General features: G+C 35.3%; 1 protein-coding gene across 1 annotated transcript; it reads right to left on the bottom strand.

Moving 5' to 3' along the window:
- Positions 1 to 2,550: 2,550 nt before the first annotated feature.
- On the bottom strand, positions 2,551 to 7,635 carry gja4 (gap junction protein alpha 4). Its single transcript, XM_067425230.1, has 2 exons — positions 7,503 to 7,635; positions 2,551 to 4,074 (listed from the first exon to the last, which is right to left on the bottom strand). The coding sequence occupies exon 2, from the start codon at positions 4,069 to 4,071 to the stop codon at positions 3,028 to 3,030; it is 1,044 nt and encodes a 347-aa protein (XP_067281331.1). The 5' UTR covers positions 4,072 to 4,074; positions 7,503 to 7,635; the 3' UTR covers positions 2,551 to 3,027.
- Between the last annotated feature and the right edge of the window lie 12,369 nt (positions 7,636 to 20,004).

The following is a 20,004-nucleotide window of genomic DNA, read 5'->3' as shown; positions in this document are numbered from 1 at the left end:
ACTTTTCGAGGCTTTTTTCTTATCTAAAATGACAGACATCTGTTTGCCTAGTTTAAATAAGTTTGCTAGTCTATTTGATGCATGTGTGGGCACATTAAAGTGCAGCTGGCAACTCCATGTTCAGCTTTTGTAGGTGGTAGTCTAAAGAAAAACAAGCAAACGCTCCAGAACAAGGGCTTTTTTCCACCCTAAATGGCTCTATCAGATATAGAGAGTTTGATATCACCAGTCAGCATCGTGTTCGCTGTCTTTCTGTTCTTGCTTGGAATCTGAGAGAAACAAAAGAGTTCAGTCCTCACCAGCTGTTTGCTGACCCACACATCTTGTGTATCACCTCTGATGCCTTGTATTGGCAAGAGATGACAGGCTAACTGTTCGTGCAGGCCAGCTGCGATAGAAAGAACTTTGCATTGGGCAAAGACAGGTTATGGTTGGCAACCCCACAAGCACAAATCTCATTAATCTTTCATAGACTGGAGCCCAACAGCGCAGATAACACCCTCTAATAAAACACTATTTCCATTAGCCAGCAAAACATACCTTTTGAGCGGAAAAGCACTGTTGAGCACTGTTTTGTTTTTCTTAGTATTGTTTTTATTCAACCCTTTCCGGAAGAAACTGTCCCACCTTGTAAAGTACCCATCATTCCCATTTTCCTGCTACAGATAAGTGCTTATCATTGTTGAGACTGCTCAAAATTGCTAAGAATTAGTTACTGCTGTGGAATGTTCTGTATTCATAAGACAGGAAAGTGAAGGTCTTGATGATATAGGGAAGCTATCTACTCTGAAAAGTTCTGAAATCATTTGACACAACCAAAACATAACATCACTGTGAGGTTAATGAAGGTTATTGAACTTTTAAAAATGTTTTCAGTGTTATGAAGTGTTTAGTAGGGAACTGCTCACGTGAATAAATAACTTTGTAGGTACTTGCAGAGTTTGTGAATGTTAAAATACAGTGTGCTAATCTAGTATGATGCAGTTGTATATTACCCAGGCTCATTGACAAAAAAAAGTGCCTGTGGTGAAATTTTAGTTACATTTTGTGACACTTTAAAAGTAAGATATTTTGCGAGTTGCACTTGAAGCATGTTCAGTTTTATCCGAACAGGTGCACATGAATCTGGCAACTGTTCCAATTAGTTTATATTGGTTATATGGTCATGAGGACACTTAAAATGGCAGTGGCTCCAGATTTGTTTTGGTTAGTTCACCCAAAAATAAAATGTATGCAATTAATTACTCACTCTCATGTTGTTCCAAACCTGTAAGACATATGTTCTTCTTTGAAACACAAATGGAGATCTTTTTAATGCAATCTGAGAGCTTTCTGTCCCTACGTTGACATCCTACGCGACTGTAACGTAGGCCAGTAAGAGCTGTGCTTTTAAATCTCACTTCCCTGGCATCAAGAGGCAAGCTAGCATTTGTTAGCTAGAGACCCTGGTTTGAATCCCACTTGGAACGGGTCGAGTAGGATTGGTTACATTTGGTGCCATGACCCGGATGGGAATGATGTTTAGATGGTTGAGTGTAACGTAGGCCAGTAAGAGCTGTGCGTGTAAACCTTATCCCCTGATCTCAAGAGGCGCGTTAGCGACTATATGGTTACAGCCTGCAGCATCCATGTTTGCGTGCCCACCTCCCACACAAAGACCCCGGTTCGAATCCCTCTCAGAACGGGTCAAGTGTAGGTTACACAACTACCACTCTCAAGCCCCAGAAAGGTATAAAGACATCATAAAATTAATCCATGTGATGCCAGTGGTTTAACCTTAATTTAGTGCTTTGTTTGTGCAGAACATTTTTGTTACAGCATTATTTACAAAATATTAATCTCCAACAAGTTTTTATGCGCTTTAGGGATGGGATGGATTACTTCAATGATGTCTTTACTACCTCTCTGGGGCTTGAAAGGGGTAGTTGTGTAGGCTGTCAATGGAGCGACAGAAAACTCTTAGTTTATGATTACATAACATTGAGCAGCGTGTTTTTCTAAATCTAAAATTACTGGAAAATTATATTAAAAATAAGGTTGATAGACACAACCATAATACAGGTAATTCAAATGCATTGTTCGTAGGGACACTACACTACATTAAACTAAACTCTGTCTTTTGTTTATTTTAATTTTATTATAAAGACATAAAAGAGTTAGTTCACCTCAAAAATGTAATATTCTATCATTAATAATTCACCCTCATGTCGCTTTAAACCCGTAAGACTTCCATTTTCGGAACACAAATGAAGATCTTTATAATGAAAACGTACTGTTTTTTTTCTTTTTCTGCACAAATAGTTTTACTGTTTACTGTACTTTGTTCTTCAAGTTATTTAGTGACTAAACGGAAGTCTCGCAAATTCACAGGAAATATCTAACTTCCTGTTGAGAACTAAGATTACGCATATAAAAGCGTAATTAGTTTGATGAAATTGATATGAATGGTTCCAAGTGGAATTGCAGTGCATATATATATATATATATATATATATATAGACACACATGCGCACACACTCTAGCAAAGAGCTAATCATTTCAGTTGTCAAAATCCTTTAATGAAATTAATGACAATAAATATTAAATGAAATATCATATACAATAATTATTAAATAAATTTTAATGCCTACATACAGTTGGTTGGTATAATTTTGTCTCCAAGTACAGAAGTAGATTTTGTTCTCGAGTACACAACATTATGTACTACCTTATCTGTACCATATCAATCATTCAGTTCAGCGCTTGGCTTGAGCCCACCCTTCGCTTTGGCATTTTTAGTCATTGTGCTTGTTTCTCTTTGGCTCAGACGTTTGAGTATTTCCTGACCTTGAGCCTCTCAGAACTAATCACTACTTGAGAGGCTCCTGTGTTTGGCCACAGATCACAACAGACAGTTCATCCCAAGGCACAGCCCATTTCCCTGCCTATCTAAACAAAGGAAATGGCTCTTGAATGTACAGTAAACCACTAATGTCCATTTGCATGACTGTTCCCCAAAATGAAGCCCTGGTTCTCATTTTGGGCTCTTCATACATAATGTCTCGGTTTGTCTTCTGTATTGTGTTTTTTATGAAGATGTTTTTTGTTTATGGCAGGTTTTACATTGCTTATGCAATTTGAGTAACTAGGGAGCATGTCCTCTGCTAAGGGAGGATCTTTTTTGTTCCAGTTCAACCCTGATGCAGGGTAGCCATCGTGAGCTACAGGAAGAAAGAGATGGTTTCTTTCCTCAAATGATGGTAGTTGCTCTTTAGCTGGTCTTGTTCTAGAAGAAGCCCCTCTAATAAGTTTATTAATCTCCTTCTCTCCCTGATATATCTTTTTTAGTCGATGTGTTATCGCTAACTGAAGGAGATGGAAAAGCTCCACAACATTTAGGAGAACAGACACCATGGCGATGATCTGCGTGTATATGGTAAAGATAGTTTTTTCTGTGGGCCGTGAGACAAAACAGTCCACCGTGTGAGGACAGGGAAACCTCTCACACTCATACTTAGCCTTGATTACAAACCCATAAAAGAACCATAGACCTAGAATGAAGCTAACTTCAATGAGAACCTTCAGCACTATGCTCGCCGCGTAAGCGCACAGCAGTTTCCCTTTGAGCTTTAGAGGTTCTGGGACTTTGCGGTTCTTATGCATTTCTTTCTGCTCGCCATCTTCATCTTCCTCTTTTATTACCTCCAACTTGCAGTCATTGTTTCTTCTATGTCTTTGTCGTCTGCCCTCCTCCTCTGTTTTCTCCTCTTGCCTATTCTCATCTCTAGTCCTCAAGGCCACATAGCCAAAATAGAAAATGGTCGGTGTTGAGACGAAGATGACTTGCATAACAAAGTAACGGAAGTGGGAGATGGGGAAGGCCTTGTCATAGCAGACGGACTCACAGCCAGGCTGTTTGGTGTTGCAGACGAAGTCAGACTGTTCGTCGTCCCATGCAGATTCCACCGCCGTGCCAAGCACAAGTATGCGGAAGAGGAAGAGCACGGTCAGCCACACGCGCCCCACGCCCGTTGAGTACTCCTGACCTTCCTCTAGCAGGTGCTCCAGAAAACCCCAATCAGCTCTGGACATCCTCTGCACAGGCAGAAATACAGGCTTGATTATATGCACCATAAATAGAAACATGTTGATTTTCCTCTAGATTATCCAAATAGACATAATAAACCGCATGAGTCACTCTTAAGACCACCTCATAGATAATGTGTCTGATCATGGTTGTCCAGATTTAATAGGGAACAGACTGAATCTTTTTTGGAAATTTTTTTTCTTTTCTTTTTTCTGCAGTAACAGATGCAGGGTGCATCTGGCAGCATACTTATTTTATTTATTTATTTATTTATTTATTTATTTATTTATTTATTTATTTATTTATTTATTTATTTATTTATTTATTTATTTATTTATTTATTTATTTATTTATTTATTTATTTATTTATTTATTTATTTATTTATCATGGGCAATTTGTACATTTGGTGAGGTGAGAAACTTTTATGATCAGTTTTAAAATGTAGTGAAGTGATTTCAAAAGCCATTTGAAAATGTGGCCTATGTAAAAAAATATTAGCACCCTATATATATATATATATATATATATATATATATATATATATATATATATATATATATATATATATATTACCAGAGCTGTATATATAAATAAATAAACGCAAACCCATTAAATTCCAGTCTCAGCCCATTCAATGGTCCTTAATGTATAAACTGTATATGTAGCTCATCATATGACCATAAATAAATAAAGTAAATAAGTGTGTGTATATACAGTGCCTTGCGAAATAATTAAAACCCCTTCATTTTTTCACATTTTATGTTGCTCCCTTTAAAAAAAAGAAAAGTTTTTTTTTTTCTACAATCCATAGACCATAATTACAAAGTAAAAAACAGATCTGTGACAGCTTTGCGTATTTATTACAAAAGGAAACACTGAAAAAGTACATAACATCCAAACTGTTAACTTCTTCCCTTCAGATCCTCTCAGGATCTTCGGTTAAGTCGAATGGGGACCATCGGTGGACAATCATTCAGGTTTCTCCAAAGATCTTTGATCGGGCTCAAGTTCGGGATCTGGCTTGGCCACTCAGGGACAATTCACAGAGTTGTCCAAAAACCACTCTTGCATTGTCTTAGATGTTTGCGTAGGGTCATTGTTCTTTTGGGAAGTATTCCAACCTTCTGCTCAGTCTGAGGTTCTGAATGCTCTGGACTTCATTAAAGCTAACTGTCTATATTTTGCTACGTTGAGCTTTCCTTCTATGAAGGAAATTCCCTATCGCTGGAGAACACTCCCATGACATGATGCTGCCACCACCACACCACCACACTACTGTTGGGATGGTATTGTTCAGGTGCTGATCAGTGCTTGGTTTCCTCCATACACAATGATTGGAACTGAGGTTCATCAGGCCAGTCTGAGAGAGTCATTTGGGTGAATTTATTTTTTTATTTTGTGCAAATTTTATGCATCTTGAGGAGAGGCTTAAATCTGACAACTTTGCATTAAGCCCAGGGGTGCGTTTCCCAAACAACAACTTAACTCACTGCTTAAAGTACAACTCTGGTGAAAATTAACACACAATTACAGAGAAGATCGCATACATAGACAAGAGCCATCTTAGAAAACAAACGTATCCCAGAGAACGATCTACTCTGTAACCATGTGTTAATTATCCCTAGGTTCATTTTTCACCAGAGTTGTCTTTTAACTACCATAGGACATTGCATCGTTGAAGAAAACAAGAAAGCAAACAAGAAACTGTGCTTCTAACCACAGGAGGAGATCTGTCGATGCAGCCAAACAACAGCGATGCTGTTTGCGAATGTTCGTTGGAACTATGGTTTTGGAAAACAAACTGGTTGAACTCTATGTTCCTAAGTTGATAACGATGGAATTTGCAACCATAGTTGGCTAATGATGTTTGTGGGAAACACACACCAGATCGGTGGAGTGCTCAAGTGACGTTTGTTGAAATATCTCCCATCTCCTTATATGGGATCATGGAGCTCAACCAGAGTGACCATCAGCTTCTTGGTCGCAGAGGCCCTTCTCCATCGATTGCTCAGTTTGGCCAGCTCTAGAAAAACTCCTGGTTGTTTCAAACTTCGGATTACAGAGGCTACATGCTACTGTGAACCTTCAATACAGAATCATTTCTTGTAGTCTTCCCCAGATCTGCGTCTTGATACAATCCTGTCTCTGAGCTCTACAGTTCTTTTGACCTCATGGCTTGGTTTTTGCTCTGATATGAATTTGCAGCTGTTAGACCTTTTACTGAAGGTGTGTGTATTTCCAAATCATACCGATTCAACTGAATTTGCACACTCCACTTGAAGTGTAGTAACATCTACAAGTGAAATTGGAATGCTCCTGAGCTAAATCTCAAGTGTCCCGGAAAAGTATGAATACTTATGCATGCAATGTAAATTAAATAAACACAAAATGCCCAAAAAAAAGGGGGTTTGAATACTTTCGCAAGCAATTCACACTGTAGCTGCACCAGCAATAGAGGCTAAATGACCCTCAAAACAATGCTAGCGAGGATAAAGCATGGATGACCAGCTTTGGCCTCTGTGCAGCGAGCGTTAGTTCTCTTGGACAGAGAGTTTAATAACGTGTAATCAAGCATGCACTTCTAACGAGAAAGCCCGTCTCTTTTCATAGAAAAGCCCATGGGACTCTGGCCGCAGCATTAACCTTTTGAAATGATTCGCATTTGTGTAAACATCCCGTTGCTAGTTAGCAAACTTCTTATCAGTTTGCTTATTTTCTGATTTCTTTTGGCTGAAGGCCTGGTTTGTTTGCATTCGCCTACATGCACACCAGGCAGATCTGTTCGAAACTCTTCAAATTGTTCTAAAAAGTTCTTCCTCTGTGTCTTGGCTTAAGGGGTTATCTTAAATAGATTTTGCTCTTTTACTTTTTTTAGCCTAAAGAAATGTCTGAAGCTGTTATGTCTTATATAATAAAGAAATATGAATTTACAAAAAAATGTAGTTCTCATCATTTAACGCTGCCAGAAATCTGGTTATCAGTATTTATCTTTGTCAAACAGCACTAAACAGTTTTCAGAAACGTCTCAAGTATTTTTCTAATTTTCTTTCTTTCTTTCTTTCTTTCTTTCTTTCTTTCTTTCTTTCTTTCTTTCTTTCTTTCTTTCTTTCTTTCTTTCTTTCTTTCTTTCTTTCTTTCTTTCTTTCTTTCTACCATCACCATCAGAGACAGTACAAGATAAGTTTAAATACAACAGTTCAAAAGTTCATGAAATATTCAAATATAAATATATTGTTCAAAATGAAATATTTCATTTATAATGATAATATAATGCACACAGATATGTCACCCATTATGTGATGTAATTAGTTCATTATTAAAAGTCATTATATTGTGGCAGCGCAGGTTAAATATATTGTTTTTTTTAATTATTATTATTACATAGTTACAGTAGACTACACTCTAAACCCCAGTTTATCATATATGAGCTCTTACCTGTCAACCCTGTTTTGTGTTTATCTTCTGTTATCCGTGTGAGGACAGTTTTGCCACTGAGAGTTGTAAAAGCACTTGTGGTCGAAGCACAGCCGCTTAATCAGAAAAAAGAAACAAGTGAGGGAAAGAAAACTTTCCCATGCCTTATAGTGGCCCTCCCACAGGAACTCTGTGCAGGAAAAGGAATGGATGGATTCAAAAATAGATTTTCTGTGCTGAGCCTTTCAAAGGCCAATTTCGTCATGGAGAATTACAGCATTTGAACATACATAATGCAGACTGGCCTATTTTGAACTTTTATTATATATTTATAGACATATTTCTAAGCTTACCCTAATGAAAGACAAAATAATGTTTTTAGTTTGCACCAAGAAAACCTTTGTGTGTGTGTGTGTGCATGTGTGTGTGTGTGTGTGTGTGTGTGATTCAGAAGCCTACATCATGGCTGAAAATTATTAAATATGCAATGATGTAATTGGTGTATAAATCTCCATTGAATATTAACTTCATTTGCAGGAGATTGACAGCTAAATGTATCAAGAAAAAGTGTGTGTATTCTCTGCATTCACCACAGGGAGGCCCTATAGACTTGCGGTGAAGTGGTGGATGGATGCGTAGTGAAATATAAAAACTAAACGTGACTTATGCATTCATGTACAGTAGTGGCCAAACATGTGCAGAGAGGATATTTGTTTTTATTGACCCTATACAAGTTTGATTAAACCGTGTGTGTGTGTGTGTGTGTGTGTGTGTGTGTGTGTGTGTGTGTGTGTGTACTATATATATATATATATATATATATATATATATATATATATATATATATATATATATATATATATATATATATATATATATATATATATATATATATATATATATATATATTTAGACACCTTAAAAGGTTTCTCAAATTACCACAGTTTATTCGCTAACGTTTATAAAATGTTTATAAAGTATGACAAGAACTATTTAAAGTGTGTCAGAATAAATTCATTATGATAATGTCAGATAACTTTGATAGAAAGGTATGTAATGGATTACAGTCAACCTACCAGTTTAGCAAACTTAGCCAATACCAATTTTAGTCAACCTATTATCAAGCACTGCTTTATTGTGTTCAATCTGTGGTGTAAAAGGTTGCATTAGGGGAAAAAAAAAAAAAACATTTAAGTTGGTTGGGTCAAAGTGTCTGAATATGTAAATATTTAACACTTTTAGGTATTTCTCTGACAAAAATATTTGCCAAAAAAGGTGAACTAAAGCTACAGGTTACTTCAAAACAATCATAATTATCTATCTATCTATCTATCTATCTATCTATCTATCTATCTATCTATCTATCTATCTATCTATCTATCTATCTATCTATCTATCTATCTATCTATCTATCTATCTATCTATCTATCTATCTATCTATCTATCTATCTATCTATCTATCTATCTATCTATCTATCTATCTATCTATCTATCTATCTATCTATCTATCTATCTATCTATCTATCTATCTATCTATCTATCTGTCTATCTATCTATCTATCTATCTATCTATCTATATCTTTTAACACCAAAAATAATTTGTATGACAGCCTGGCTAAAAATAATTCTGGTACATTTTGCCATTTTTTATTGCATTATCACAAATAAAACAGTTGACTCGAAGCACAACTATGCAATATGGTTACAAAATCTTTAACACATTTCTATGATATTTGAATGAGAGGTGAAGTTTTGCCTATAGGCCGGGCATCACTTCTGTAATTGAACTGTTAATTTTAGCATTAAATGATCTTTATCCTTTCCCATGCAGGTTAATGACCAATGTGAAATGAGATGTTACGCATCTTTACCCTGCCTGAAAAGGCATTAAAAAATGTGTTTCAGGTGGTTGACATAAAATAGACAGTAAGCTGAATCCATATTCCACTCTCCCTAATACACGGTGCATTAGGTTAAAAAAAAATCTATCATGCCCCCATGGATTTTGGAAGTTTGTAGCTCTGGGGAAGAAAAAAAAAATCTGTTTAAAGTGACTATTTAATTTAAAGTAAAGAGCTTGTTGTGGGGCTGCTTATGATTTTTTTTTTTTTTTTTTTTGTGGAATAATATTAATAATGAATGCTCATATGAAATATTCATTCATATAATGTTCCTTTTGTGTACTGCATTTCAAAAACATTTTAAGTAGGCTACAGCTAGCACAGGCCATAGCATGGAAATCTTTGGTAATTCCTAGATAACCCTGTGAAATATTGCTGCACTATTCCTTATTCTTGAGTCCCTCCATTTTTTATATGAGCTAACGACCTGAACGTTTATTCCCCACGGTCGTCTTTTGCCTGAACTGAGCATCACAGAAAGCAGACACAGTTTTCCAGTGAACCGTTCCAATCAGTGCTGCACCATAAAAACTGTCAATATGCTGATAGGTTACTGACATAAAGACTTCTGTTTAAACTGCCAGCAGGTTACTGGCGAGAAAGCGTTTCTAAAAGCCGGTTAAATTGACAGTGAATCACCCTGACAAGCTCATAAATGTTTGCTTCAAGCAGTAAAAGGTGCTAACATTTATGATACCCAACAATTATCCTAGAACACATTATTTATCTACTATTAGGTGTTAACAGTGTCATAAAGAATACTCTTTAATAATGCCTAATACATTTTATGGTTACATAAATATTATTTTATAATATAAACCAATTGTTAACATAGCATTATGTAAATGTTAATTTGCCCTCATTTTGTTTCAAACCTGTCTGACTTTCTTCACTCCATCTTTCCATTTTTTCACCTAATATAATGAAAGAGCTGGGGCTGTCAAGCACCAATATGACAAAAAGATTCATACAATTGGTCCACATGGTTCATAAGTTTTCTGAAGGCTGAAATTTACTTTGTTATTCACATAATATTTTTCCAGAGTTAATGGGAAAAGAAGCCATTTCTGATTATATTTTATTAGAGCACAATTCCCATGGCACACCTGTAGATAATAGATAGGTGCGTAGGATGAAGGATACCCAAATCCAAAAATCTCAACAAACAAACTAAAGGAAATTTGCAAGTATTGATAGTGTGCAGGATTTCCTTTTGTTTGTTTGCTGTGGTTTTATTTTATTAAAATTAAAAAAAAAAAGTGCATTCTAAATGTCACTGTGCAAATTGTGAATAAAACAAGAATGCATTGATATGAAAGTTTCAATTTTCAATATTTTATTCAGAATACAACATAGATGATATAAATGTTTAAACTGAGAAAATATATAATTTTAAGGAAAAATTAAGTTGCTTTAAATTTCATGGCATCAACACATCTAAAAAAATAAATGGGACAAGGCCATGTTTACCACTTCTTTTGGCATCCCTACTTCTGTTTATAAAAGTCTGCAAACGTCTGGGACTGAGGAGACAAGTTGCTCAAGTTTAGGAATAGGAATGTTGTCCCATTCTTGTCTATTTCAGGCTTCTAGTTGCTCAACTGTCTTAGGTCTTCTTTGTCGCATCTTCCTCTTTATGATGCTCCAAATGTTTTCTATGGGTGAAAGATCTGGACTGCAGACTGGCCATTTCTGTAGCGTGATCCTTCTTCTACACAGCCAAGTTGTAATTGATGCAGTATGTTATCTGGCATTGTCATGTTAGCCCAGCCTGGTCTCACCCTTAATACGTAGGTATTAAAACGTTACTTTCAAAGAGACTAAACGTAGGTCTTAGTACGTTTGGAGATGTAAAAATGTAAAAATGTAAAATATAGACGTATTTGCAACATTTAAACGTAGTATTATTACATTTTCACAGCTAAAAAACGTAAAATATTTACGAATCCATCATGAAATCTTTTTTTTTTTTGAGAATACAAAACTTTATTCTGGTAAAAACATTTTTTTTTGTTTTGTTATATCATAAAGATGTCTATATAATTTCCCTTTGACCATTTTATTGATTAATCTACGATCCCTTAACACTACCCAAAACCTAAACCTACCAATTTAATACAGAATATAAAGAAAATAAAAGGTAAAACGTTGGAAAATGACGATTTTGGTAACAATATAGCATTAAAAAAATATTTTGAACGGCTAATCCTACACTTACCCCTAAACCTACCCATTAGCATTTATTAAAACAACGTACTGTTACAAATCAAAGCATAACAGACAGACCAGTGTACTCACAATAATTTATTTATTGCAAAAATGTCAAAAGCGGTACCAAAAGTAGTTCAAATGAAGATATGTTGCAGTCGCAGTCCTCTCTGGTGGTATATAACGTTAATAGTTTTGTATGAGGTACAGAGCAGAATGTTAGTTTAGCTATTAATCAATGAAAATATTAATCCGGCTTCTGTCCGTGAAGTTGCGCCTCTCCCATTTCAAATACAAATCGACTGAAACACGGCATGTCAAAAATCTGTGACGAAGCAGGCAAGAGCCAATGAGCGTTCGATGCCACTGCCGTAAATCATGTCGTAACGCTTCATGAGGGCGCGTTTTTTAAATTTGAATTTACGAGCGCGAGATTTGATGTTTGCCGTCGCGCTACTGAGAGGAGATGAAGACTAATGGAGATGAAGATCACCGGGCTCAATTTTAGATTTGTTTCTCGCAAACATATGGATTCTAACGATTTGGATTACAGAAAACGAATAAAGTGTTGCGTTTTGTGAATTAATGTTGTGTTTTGGTGTATATTGTGATCGCCAGTTGCTGAATAGGAGAAAATGCCTTTTTATGTCTCACAGCAAACAACAAGCTAAATACTACAAAATGGTTGGCAAGAATGTTATTCATCTGACGGTTTTAAATTTCAGTCTTCTTTTAACATTATCTAGTCACCCGAAATGAGTTTGTAGTGATGTCACGAGAGCAAAATGTTATTTTATATTTCTGTTATTTTATATTAGGTTGATTAACTTAGTAAAATGCATTTAATAAATGTGACTGAAAACATGTATTGATGTGACTATTGGATATAAAATAAACAATATTAATGCCACGATTTATGGGAGCCGGTGGCTGGCTGCTTACACATTAACGTCGATAATTTACATTTTAGTGCTGTCAATACGTCAATATTGTACATTTTAGTGCTGTTAATAAGTCAGTATTGTACGTTTTATTGTGTGTGAAAACGTTAGTAAATGTACGTGTAGTAGAATCACACTTTACGTAAAAATACTCACGTATTTTCATGAGATCACGTTGGTTAGCCAATGCAAGGTCTTCCCTGAACGACGTCTGGATGGAAGCATATGTTGTTCTAGAACTTGGATATACCTTTTAGCATTAAAAGGTATATCCCATGCCACACGCACTCATGCAACCCCATACCATCAGAGATGGAGGCTTCTGAGTGCTGATAACAACTTGGGTTGTCCTTGTCCTCTTTGGTCCGGATGACATCCGCAAAAAAGAACTTCAAATTTTGATTCATCTGACCACAGAGCAGTTTTCCAATTTGCCACAGTCCATTTTAAATTAGTCTGGGCCCAGAGAAAATGCCTGCCGATCATGTTTAGACATGGCTTCTTTTTTGACCTATAGAGTTTTAGCCGGTAACGGCAAATAGCGCGGTGGATCGTGTTCACAACAATATTTTCTGGAAACATTCCTGAGCCTATGTTGTGATTTCAATTAGAGTAGCATTCATGTATGTGATGCAGTGCCGTCTAAAGGCCCGAAGATCACTGGCATCCAGTATAATTTACCCGGCTTGACCCTTACGCACAGAGATTGTTCCAGATTCTCTGAATCTTTGGATGATAGTATGCACTGTAGAGGAGGATAACTTCAAACTCTTTACAATTTTTCTCTGAGAAACTCCTTTCTGATATTGCTCCACTATTTTTTGACCGCAGCATTGAGAAATTGGTGATCCTCTGCCTATCTTGACTTCTTAGAGACACTGCCACTCTGAGAAGCTCTTTGCATACCCAATAATGTTGCCTAATAAATTGTAAATTGGTCCTCCAGCTGTTCCTTATATGTATATTTTAACATTTCCGGCCTCGTATTGCTACCTGTCCCAACTTGTTTGGAATGTGTAGCTCTCATGAAATCTAAAATTCAGCCAAGTTATTCGAAATGTCTCACTTTCAACATTTGATATGTTATCTATATTCTATTGTGAATAAAATATAAATGTATGAGATTTGTAAATTATTGCATTCCTTTTTTATTCACAAAAATCTATTACAGTGTACACAACAATCAATGCAAATTGGCAGCAGGTGCATTTGTATGAAATAAGAGAGCGAGTCCTCGTTCCCCAGATGACATAAGTAATAACTGCACACAAAATATTGATCTGAGTTTTAATATTTGATTAGCTCACCAAACGCAAAACTTCCACAAAGAAAGAACATTCTAGCAAGGAATATAGCGCTGACTTCAGTTGTAATCGGGGGGGAGCTGGATGGCATGATTAACCAATTAGAATCAAGTATTCCACAGAGCGGTGTAATAAAATAGTTTTAATAGTGCTTTTGTGTCCTTGAATTCTAATTGTGTTGAAAAGAATGATCAGTACATATTTTTTTTCTTTTTCTTTGTGTGAAAAGTCAAGTAGATTTGGAACAGAATGAGGGTGAGTAAATGGTGACGTGGAGTGAACTAATTCATTGGTTAACCAATCATTTTGGAGAATAATTTAGGCCCCGGCGAGAGAGGCAGGGGACAGCTGTGAGGGGGCACATTTCCGGGATTCAGTAGCACATTTTTTCCTGTCCTCTGATTCAAACTACACATGGGAGGGGGAGGCTGTGACCGCACACTAAATTCAGAGGTGACCTTTAGCTGTGATTTGACACAAGCTTCAGTGGAAATTAGATTTCGGTTTTGTTCAGTCATGCCATTTCCAGGACACACTGTGCAATGGAGACGTGTTGTTGTGATGTGCCTTGTGTATTACAAGGCCATGTGATAGCTTGAGTAAATATCAATGTCCCTGCTGCCTGTCCCAGAGCGTGCGAATTATGAACGCATGAAACAAACATTCGAGCATGATATGAAAATATAACCATGTTTATAAATCATGAAATAGCTTTGAGCTTCCCAGTGCCATATAAGCCTGACTGTGAGAAATAACTCTTATAAGATGTGCTCGAAACTGTGCCGATTGATGAAATTTGCATTATGAAGGTGTGGAGCCTGTGTGTGAGGTTGAAGGCTCTTTATGATATTACCGCATCAGGCACTAAGCAGTTATTACTCAACTATGTAATGGCAAATGCGGCTTATTCTGTAATTATGGTGCTGATCTATCCACTCTCTATCATATTTAACTGCAAACCCATGTCTAAAGGATAAATTAAAGTCAATAGAACACAATACCTTTCTAAATGCACATTTACTTACTAAAATTACCCTCCACCAGATGTGTTGCGCCCATCACAAATCACCACTTTCATTCAAAGCTTATATCACTGTCATCTACAATTATAGTTCATAGTGGCGGGGGACAGTCTCTCAGGTGTTTAATTGAATCTGTACTGAATGAATGATGCAACAATGTATTGAGGCGGCACTGCTTCCTGCACTGTTGCTGAAACTTACATCAGAGATTCATATGGGAAGTATGCTTAAGGATGTTTTTACAATGGGCTATGATGTATATTTGTTGTGAGATTCTTGTAAATGTGTAAATTAAAGTATTTATCAGAGTATACTTTAACCAGTTCAGTGTCATTATAATGTTATTATTCTGTTTAGTGGACGTATACTTGGGAAATATAAAATAAAATATATTATTTTTATTATAAAAGTTTTATTATTGTTATTTAGTTTTAATTTAAAAAATGATGAGACAATGCATATTGATGAGGGTACAATAAAATTTGATGTAAATGTCGGATTTAGAACAAAACTAATTTCCATCCGTAGTTTGAGACATTGAGCAGACAGTCAAAAAAAAAAAAAAAAAAAAAGAACAGACAAAAGCAAACAGACGTATAGCGATAAACAAAAAATTAAAAACTATCCATGCTTAGATAAAAAATACTTGATATCATAATTGTTTAAGACATATATTAAAATTCCTATGCATCCTAAAGTGCTTATTATAAATGTACCTATTCTATAGTGTATCATTTAAAGAGCCAGTGCTAATGTTCACGGTTTTGGTTGTTATTCAGTCATCTTTTAAGCTGCTTCTTAAACAAAATAAAAGAGGGGCTTCTCTAATTATCATTGGTAAAGAGTTCCAATTTGTGCACCCTTTATTAGAAATGACGTTTTGTGCAAAAGTACACTAAAAAATGCTGGGTTAAAAACAACCCAAGTTGGGTTGAAAATGCACCGACCCAACAATTGGGTTGTTTTAACCCAATGGTTGAGTTGTTCTTACACAGCGATTGGGTTGTCTTAAGCAACACTTAACCCAACCACTGGGTTAAAACAACTCAACCATTGGGTTAAAACAACTCAATTGTTGGGTTGGTGCATTTTCAACCCAACTTGGGTTGTTTTTAACCCAGCATGAGTGTAGGCTTTCTAAATTGTACTTCACAATCCTGTGAATAATTGGCCTAGTGCTAGTCTGTTTGATAAAATCCCCCATTCCATTCATTGATCTATATAAGACAACTAGTTTAAAATACTTTTACATTTTCAAAACTTAGGAGCTGATACTTCTCTAAAATTGGTGAAATGACTGGTCAAAAACCTAATCTCCTTTTTTTGTAGAGTTGATCAATGGATTTTAGTGCAGTGACACCAGCAAATGACCAGACTTTGAGACAGTCGATGTGCGAAAAAATCATGCAATGGAGGTAGGATTTAGCAGCATCTGTTGTAATGAAAGGCCTATTTTTTTATTTAATTTGTATTTATTTTTTTGCAGATAAAATGTTAATAGTTTTGGCTACATTTTTTATTTTATTTTTTGAAAGTGAGGTTTGAATCTAGTATAACCCCAAGGTACTTAAAATGTTAGTTCACCCAATAATGAAACTGATGTCATTACTGACTCACCCTAATGTCGTTCCACACCCGTAAGACCTCCGTTCATCTTCAGAACACAGTTTAAGATATTTTATATTTAGTCCGAAAGTGTATCCAAGTGTATATACTTTACTGTCCATGTCCAGAAAGGGAATTAAACTGCTGAAATCACGTGACATTGGCGATCCGAATCATTGATCGATTCACTGATTCATAACCATTTGAATCTTTATTTGAGGATTGAACACAAACAAGGAAGAGAAGACAAAGACAATGCTGAATAAAGTCATAGTTTTGTTGTTTGTAAAGACGTGGTTACAAAGCCCATCTCACTACAGTGATTCTACAATGATTTTATGAAGCAACAAGAATAGTTTTTGTGCGCAAAAAACAACAACAACTAAGCGACGACTTATATAGTGATGGCTGATTTCAAAACACTACTTGGTGAAGCTTCGAACCGTTATGGATCAGTGTATCGGGTCTTGAGAGAGGAAATGACATTGGTGTCATTGAGGCCTTTCTGATCCATCAGATTTCAACAAAAATATCTTCATATGTGTTCTGAAGAAGAACAGAGGTCTAACAGGTGTCGAACAACATATGGGTAAGTAATGAATGACAGGATTTTCATTTTTGGGTGAACTAACCCTTTAAGAATAAGACAGGTTTGACTTAACCAGTTTAGAATTTTTGTGAGGTTTGTAGCTATGTCTTAGCATCTCTACCATGTATGAAGATCAAAGAATCATTCACATACATCTGTACAGGAAGTTCAGGAAAGACATCTGGGAGATCATTAATGTACATTGAGAGTAATAAAGGCCTAGATTAATAAAGACTTGATGGCTGAGGTATGGTAATTTATATAGGGGATCTATAGTGACACAAGTGTATGAGCTTATCCAAAAGTACTTGATGGTTGACTGTGTCAATGTTATAGTGCACTAGTCATTTGGGTCTATTCACCCGGCTCTGTATATATATATATATATATATATATATATATATATATATATATATATATATATATATATATATATATATATATATATATATATATATATTATTAATAATACTTATTCAACAAGAATACATATGAAATTGATCAAAAGTGACAGTAAATACTTTTACATTGTTACAAATTTTTAATAAATGTTGTTCTCTTGAACTTTATATTCATTATAAAATCAAGATAACGTGTCATAGTTGCCACAAAAAAAAAATATTTAGCACAACTGTTTACAAATCAGCATAGAATGATTTATGAAGGATCATGTGACATGGAAGACTTACATTTTATATATATATATATATATATATATATATATATATATATATATATATATATATATATATATATATATATATATATATATATATATATATATATATATAAATATTTATATATACAAAAATATTTAGAAAAAAAGTTACCTGGTTGCCTTAAAATTTTTAGTTCATTGAAATTAAAATTTTGAGTTAATACAATTCGAGATATTCGACAATCTTTATTAAAATATTATTAAAAGAATTTGTAAGCATATTGGGTAATTGTGTGTGTTTCATTTCTGATGACACAGTGAAACATGCCAAATTGTGTTATTTTCATGATTTATCAAATGTTTTATTTGGTTCAGATACAATAATATTTTGAGTTTATTAAACAAATTTCCTTCATTGTATTAACTCAATTTTTTAATTTCAATAAACTCAAAATTTTAAGGCAACCATGCAGGTTACTTACTTTTTTAAGTTAAACCAACACATTTTTTAATAGATAAATAAACACATTTTTTACAGTATATATATATGCAATTGTAATCATATTTCACAATATTGTTTCATTGTATTTTTGAAGGCTTCTTGTAACAACATTGACCTCAGTCAATACATTAACTGTATATGGTAAAGTTTGACTTGAGAGAGGCTTCATCCGGATGTTTAATATACCAATCACTACTCAGTATGCAAATATTACAAAGACATCACTGATGGCTGTCAGATTCGCTGTGTTTTTGTGTGTGTACGTCAATGGAACTAGCTCTGTAATGAGGTCGTTCAAGATGATCTGAGATGCACTGCTGCACAGTCTCTTTGTAATTGTTTTTGTGGTCGCTGGCCAAGGTGCTGAACATAATGAAACCCCGTGCTGTAGAAACAGGAATTATATAGTGTCCTCCTTGGTGTGATTGTTTCCATGGATATGTATCCGTTTATTACTTGAGACTTTGATTTGGAGAGGCATGCATGTTTTATGCAGTTTTTGAAGAAGTCATATTCCCGTAGGCCTGCTTGCTAATGTGTCCGCAAAGTTACACAGCATTCATTTGCACAGTCTGAGTTGACACCAGAGGCTGTGAAAATAACACTCATGGCTGCCAAAACGGTGTCTGAGCCAGATTAAAAAAAGAACCCCAAAGCTTGATAATCTTTTTTGAATATTAACTGGATGGTGACAATGTTTTAGTGACAGCACTGAAACCACAAGGCTGACAAAAAAAAAAAAAAAAAAAAAAAGAAGAAAAAAATTGGCCGTGATTAGTTTTCTGTGTTTTAATGAATGACTAGAATGAGGATAAACCATTTCATTTGTATAACTGTTTAAAGTGTTGACCTTTAAGTAGTGTTTTCTCCGTTTTTTTTTTTTTTTTTTTTTTTTTTTTTTGGAGTTAATACTACTTGTACATGTCCACTGCAAATCATTTTAGGATGAATAATTAACTAGTTCTATCTATCTATCTATCTATCTATCTATCTATCTATCTATCTATCTATCTATCTATCTATCTATCTATCTATCTATCTATCTATCTATCTATCTATCTATCTATCTAAATTGCATAATGATGCATTGTATTGTACACAACTTTAAGTCAGTCTTGTAAAGCCTAACTGTGGATACGATATATGTGTGTATTATTTTAGTCCACTGACTAACCACTATTTTATAACAATCATGTTCTACCGACAATGACGTTATTAATCTATGTTCTTCCCCTGTAGATCCTTTAATACAGGGGCGGGCAATTTCAGTCCTGTCCTGCAGAGTTTAGCTCCAATCAAACACACCTGAACCAGCTAATCAATGACTTCAGGATTACCAGAAGGCTACAGGAAGGAGAGTATGATCAGGGTCGGAGCTAAACTCTGCAGGACAGTGGCCCTCCAAGACTAGAGTTACCCACCCCTGCTTTAATATAGGCTATCCCTCTGACGAATTTAGGCAGATATCACAGAAGCTTTAAATATTATAGGCCTAATAGAATGTTATTTTTCTGTTTAAAGTCAAAATGACCCCAAAATACACAGTAAGCAGGAGAAAAAGTAGCACCAGTGCTCCTTTGTTTCTATAGATTCGTTGTTTCTCCATGGATCCCGTATCAGCCTCGTTGTCGCATATTGCACGCGCTGAATTTATTCTCCTCAATTTATAACTCCCAACTGTAACATACCTGTATATTCATCCATTAACAAGCAGATTCGTTCTTCGGATGTGTTTGCATGTTGCCGCGTGCAAGAGCGCATCTCTCTGCCCCTCCTCCCGGTAAGGTGCTGCG

Source organism: Pseudorasbora parva, chromosome 19 (assembly GCF_024679245.1).
Source record: "Pseudorasbora parva isolate DD20220531a chromosome 19, ASM2467924v1, whole genome shotgun sequence".
NCBI lineage: Eukaryota > Metazoa > Chordata > Actinopteri > Cypriniformes > Gobionidae > Pseudorasbora > Pseudorasbora parva.
The sequence above is the reverse complement of the archived record's forward strand: the minus strand, read 5'-3'. Positions and strand labels throughout refer to the sequence as shown.

What these genes read in the sequence shown, in the direction of transcription:
- gja4 (XM_067425230.1), bottom strand. Translation starts at nt 4,071, where the DNA reads ATGTCCAGAGCTGATTGGGGTTTTCTGGAGCACCTGCTAGAGGAAGGT.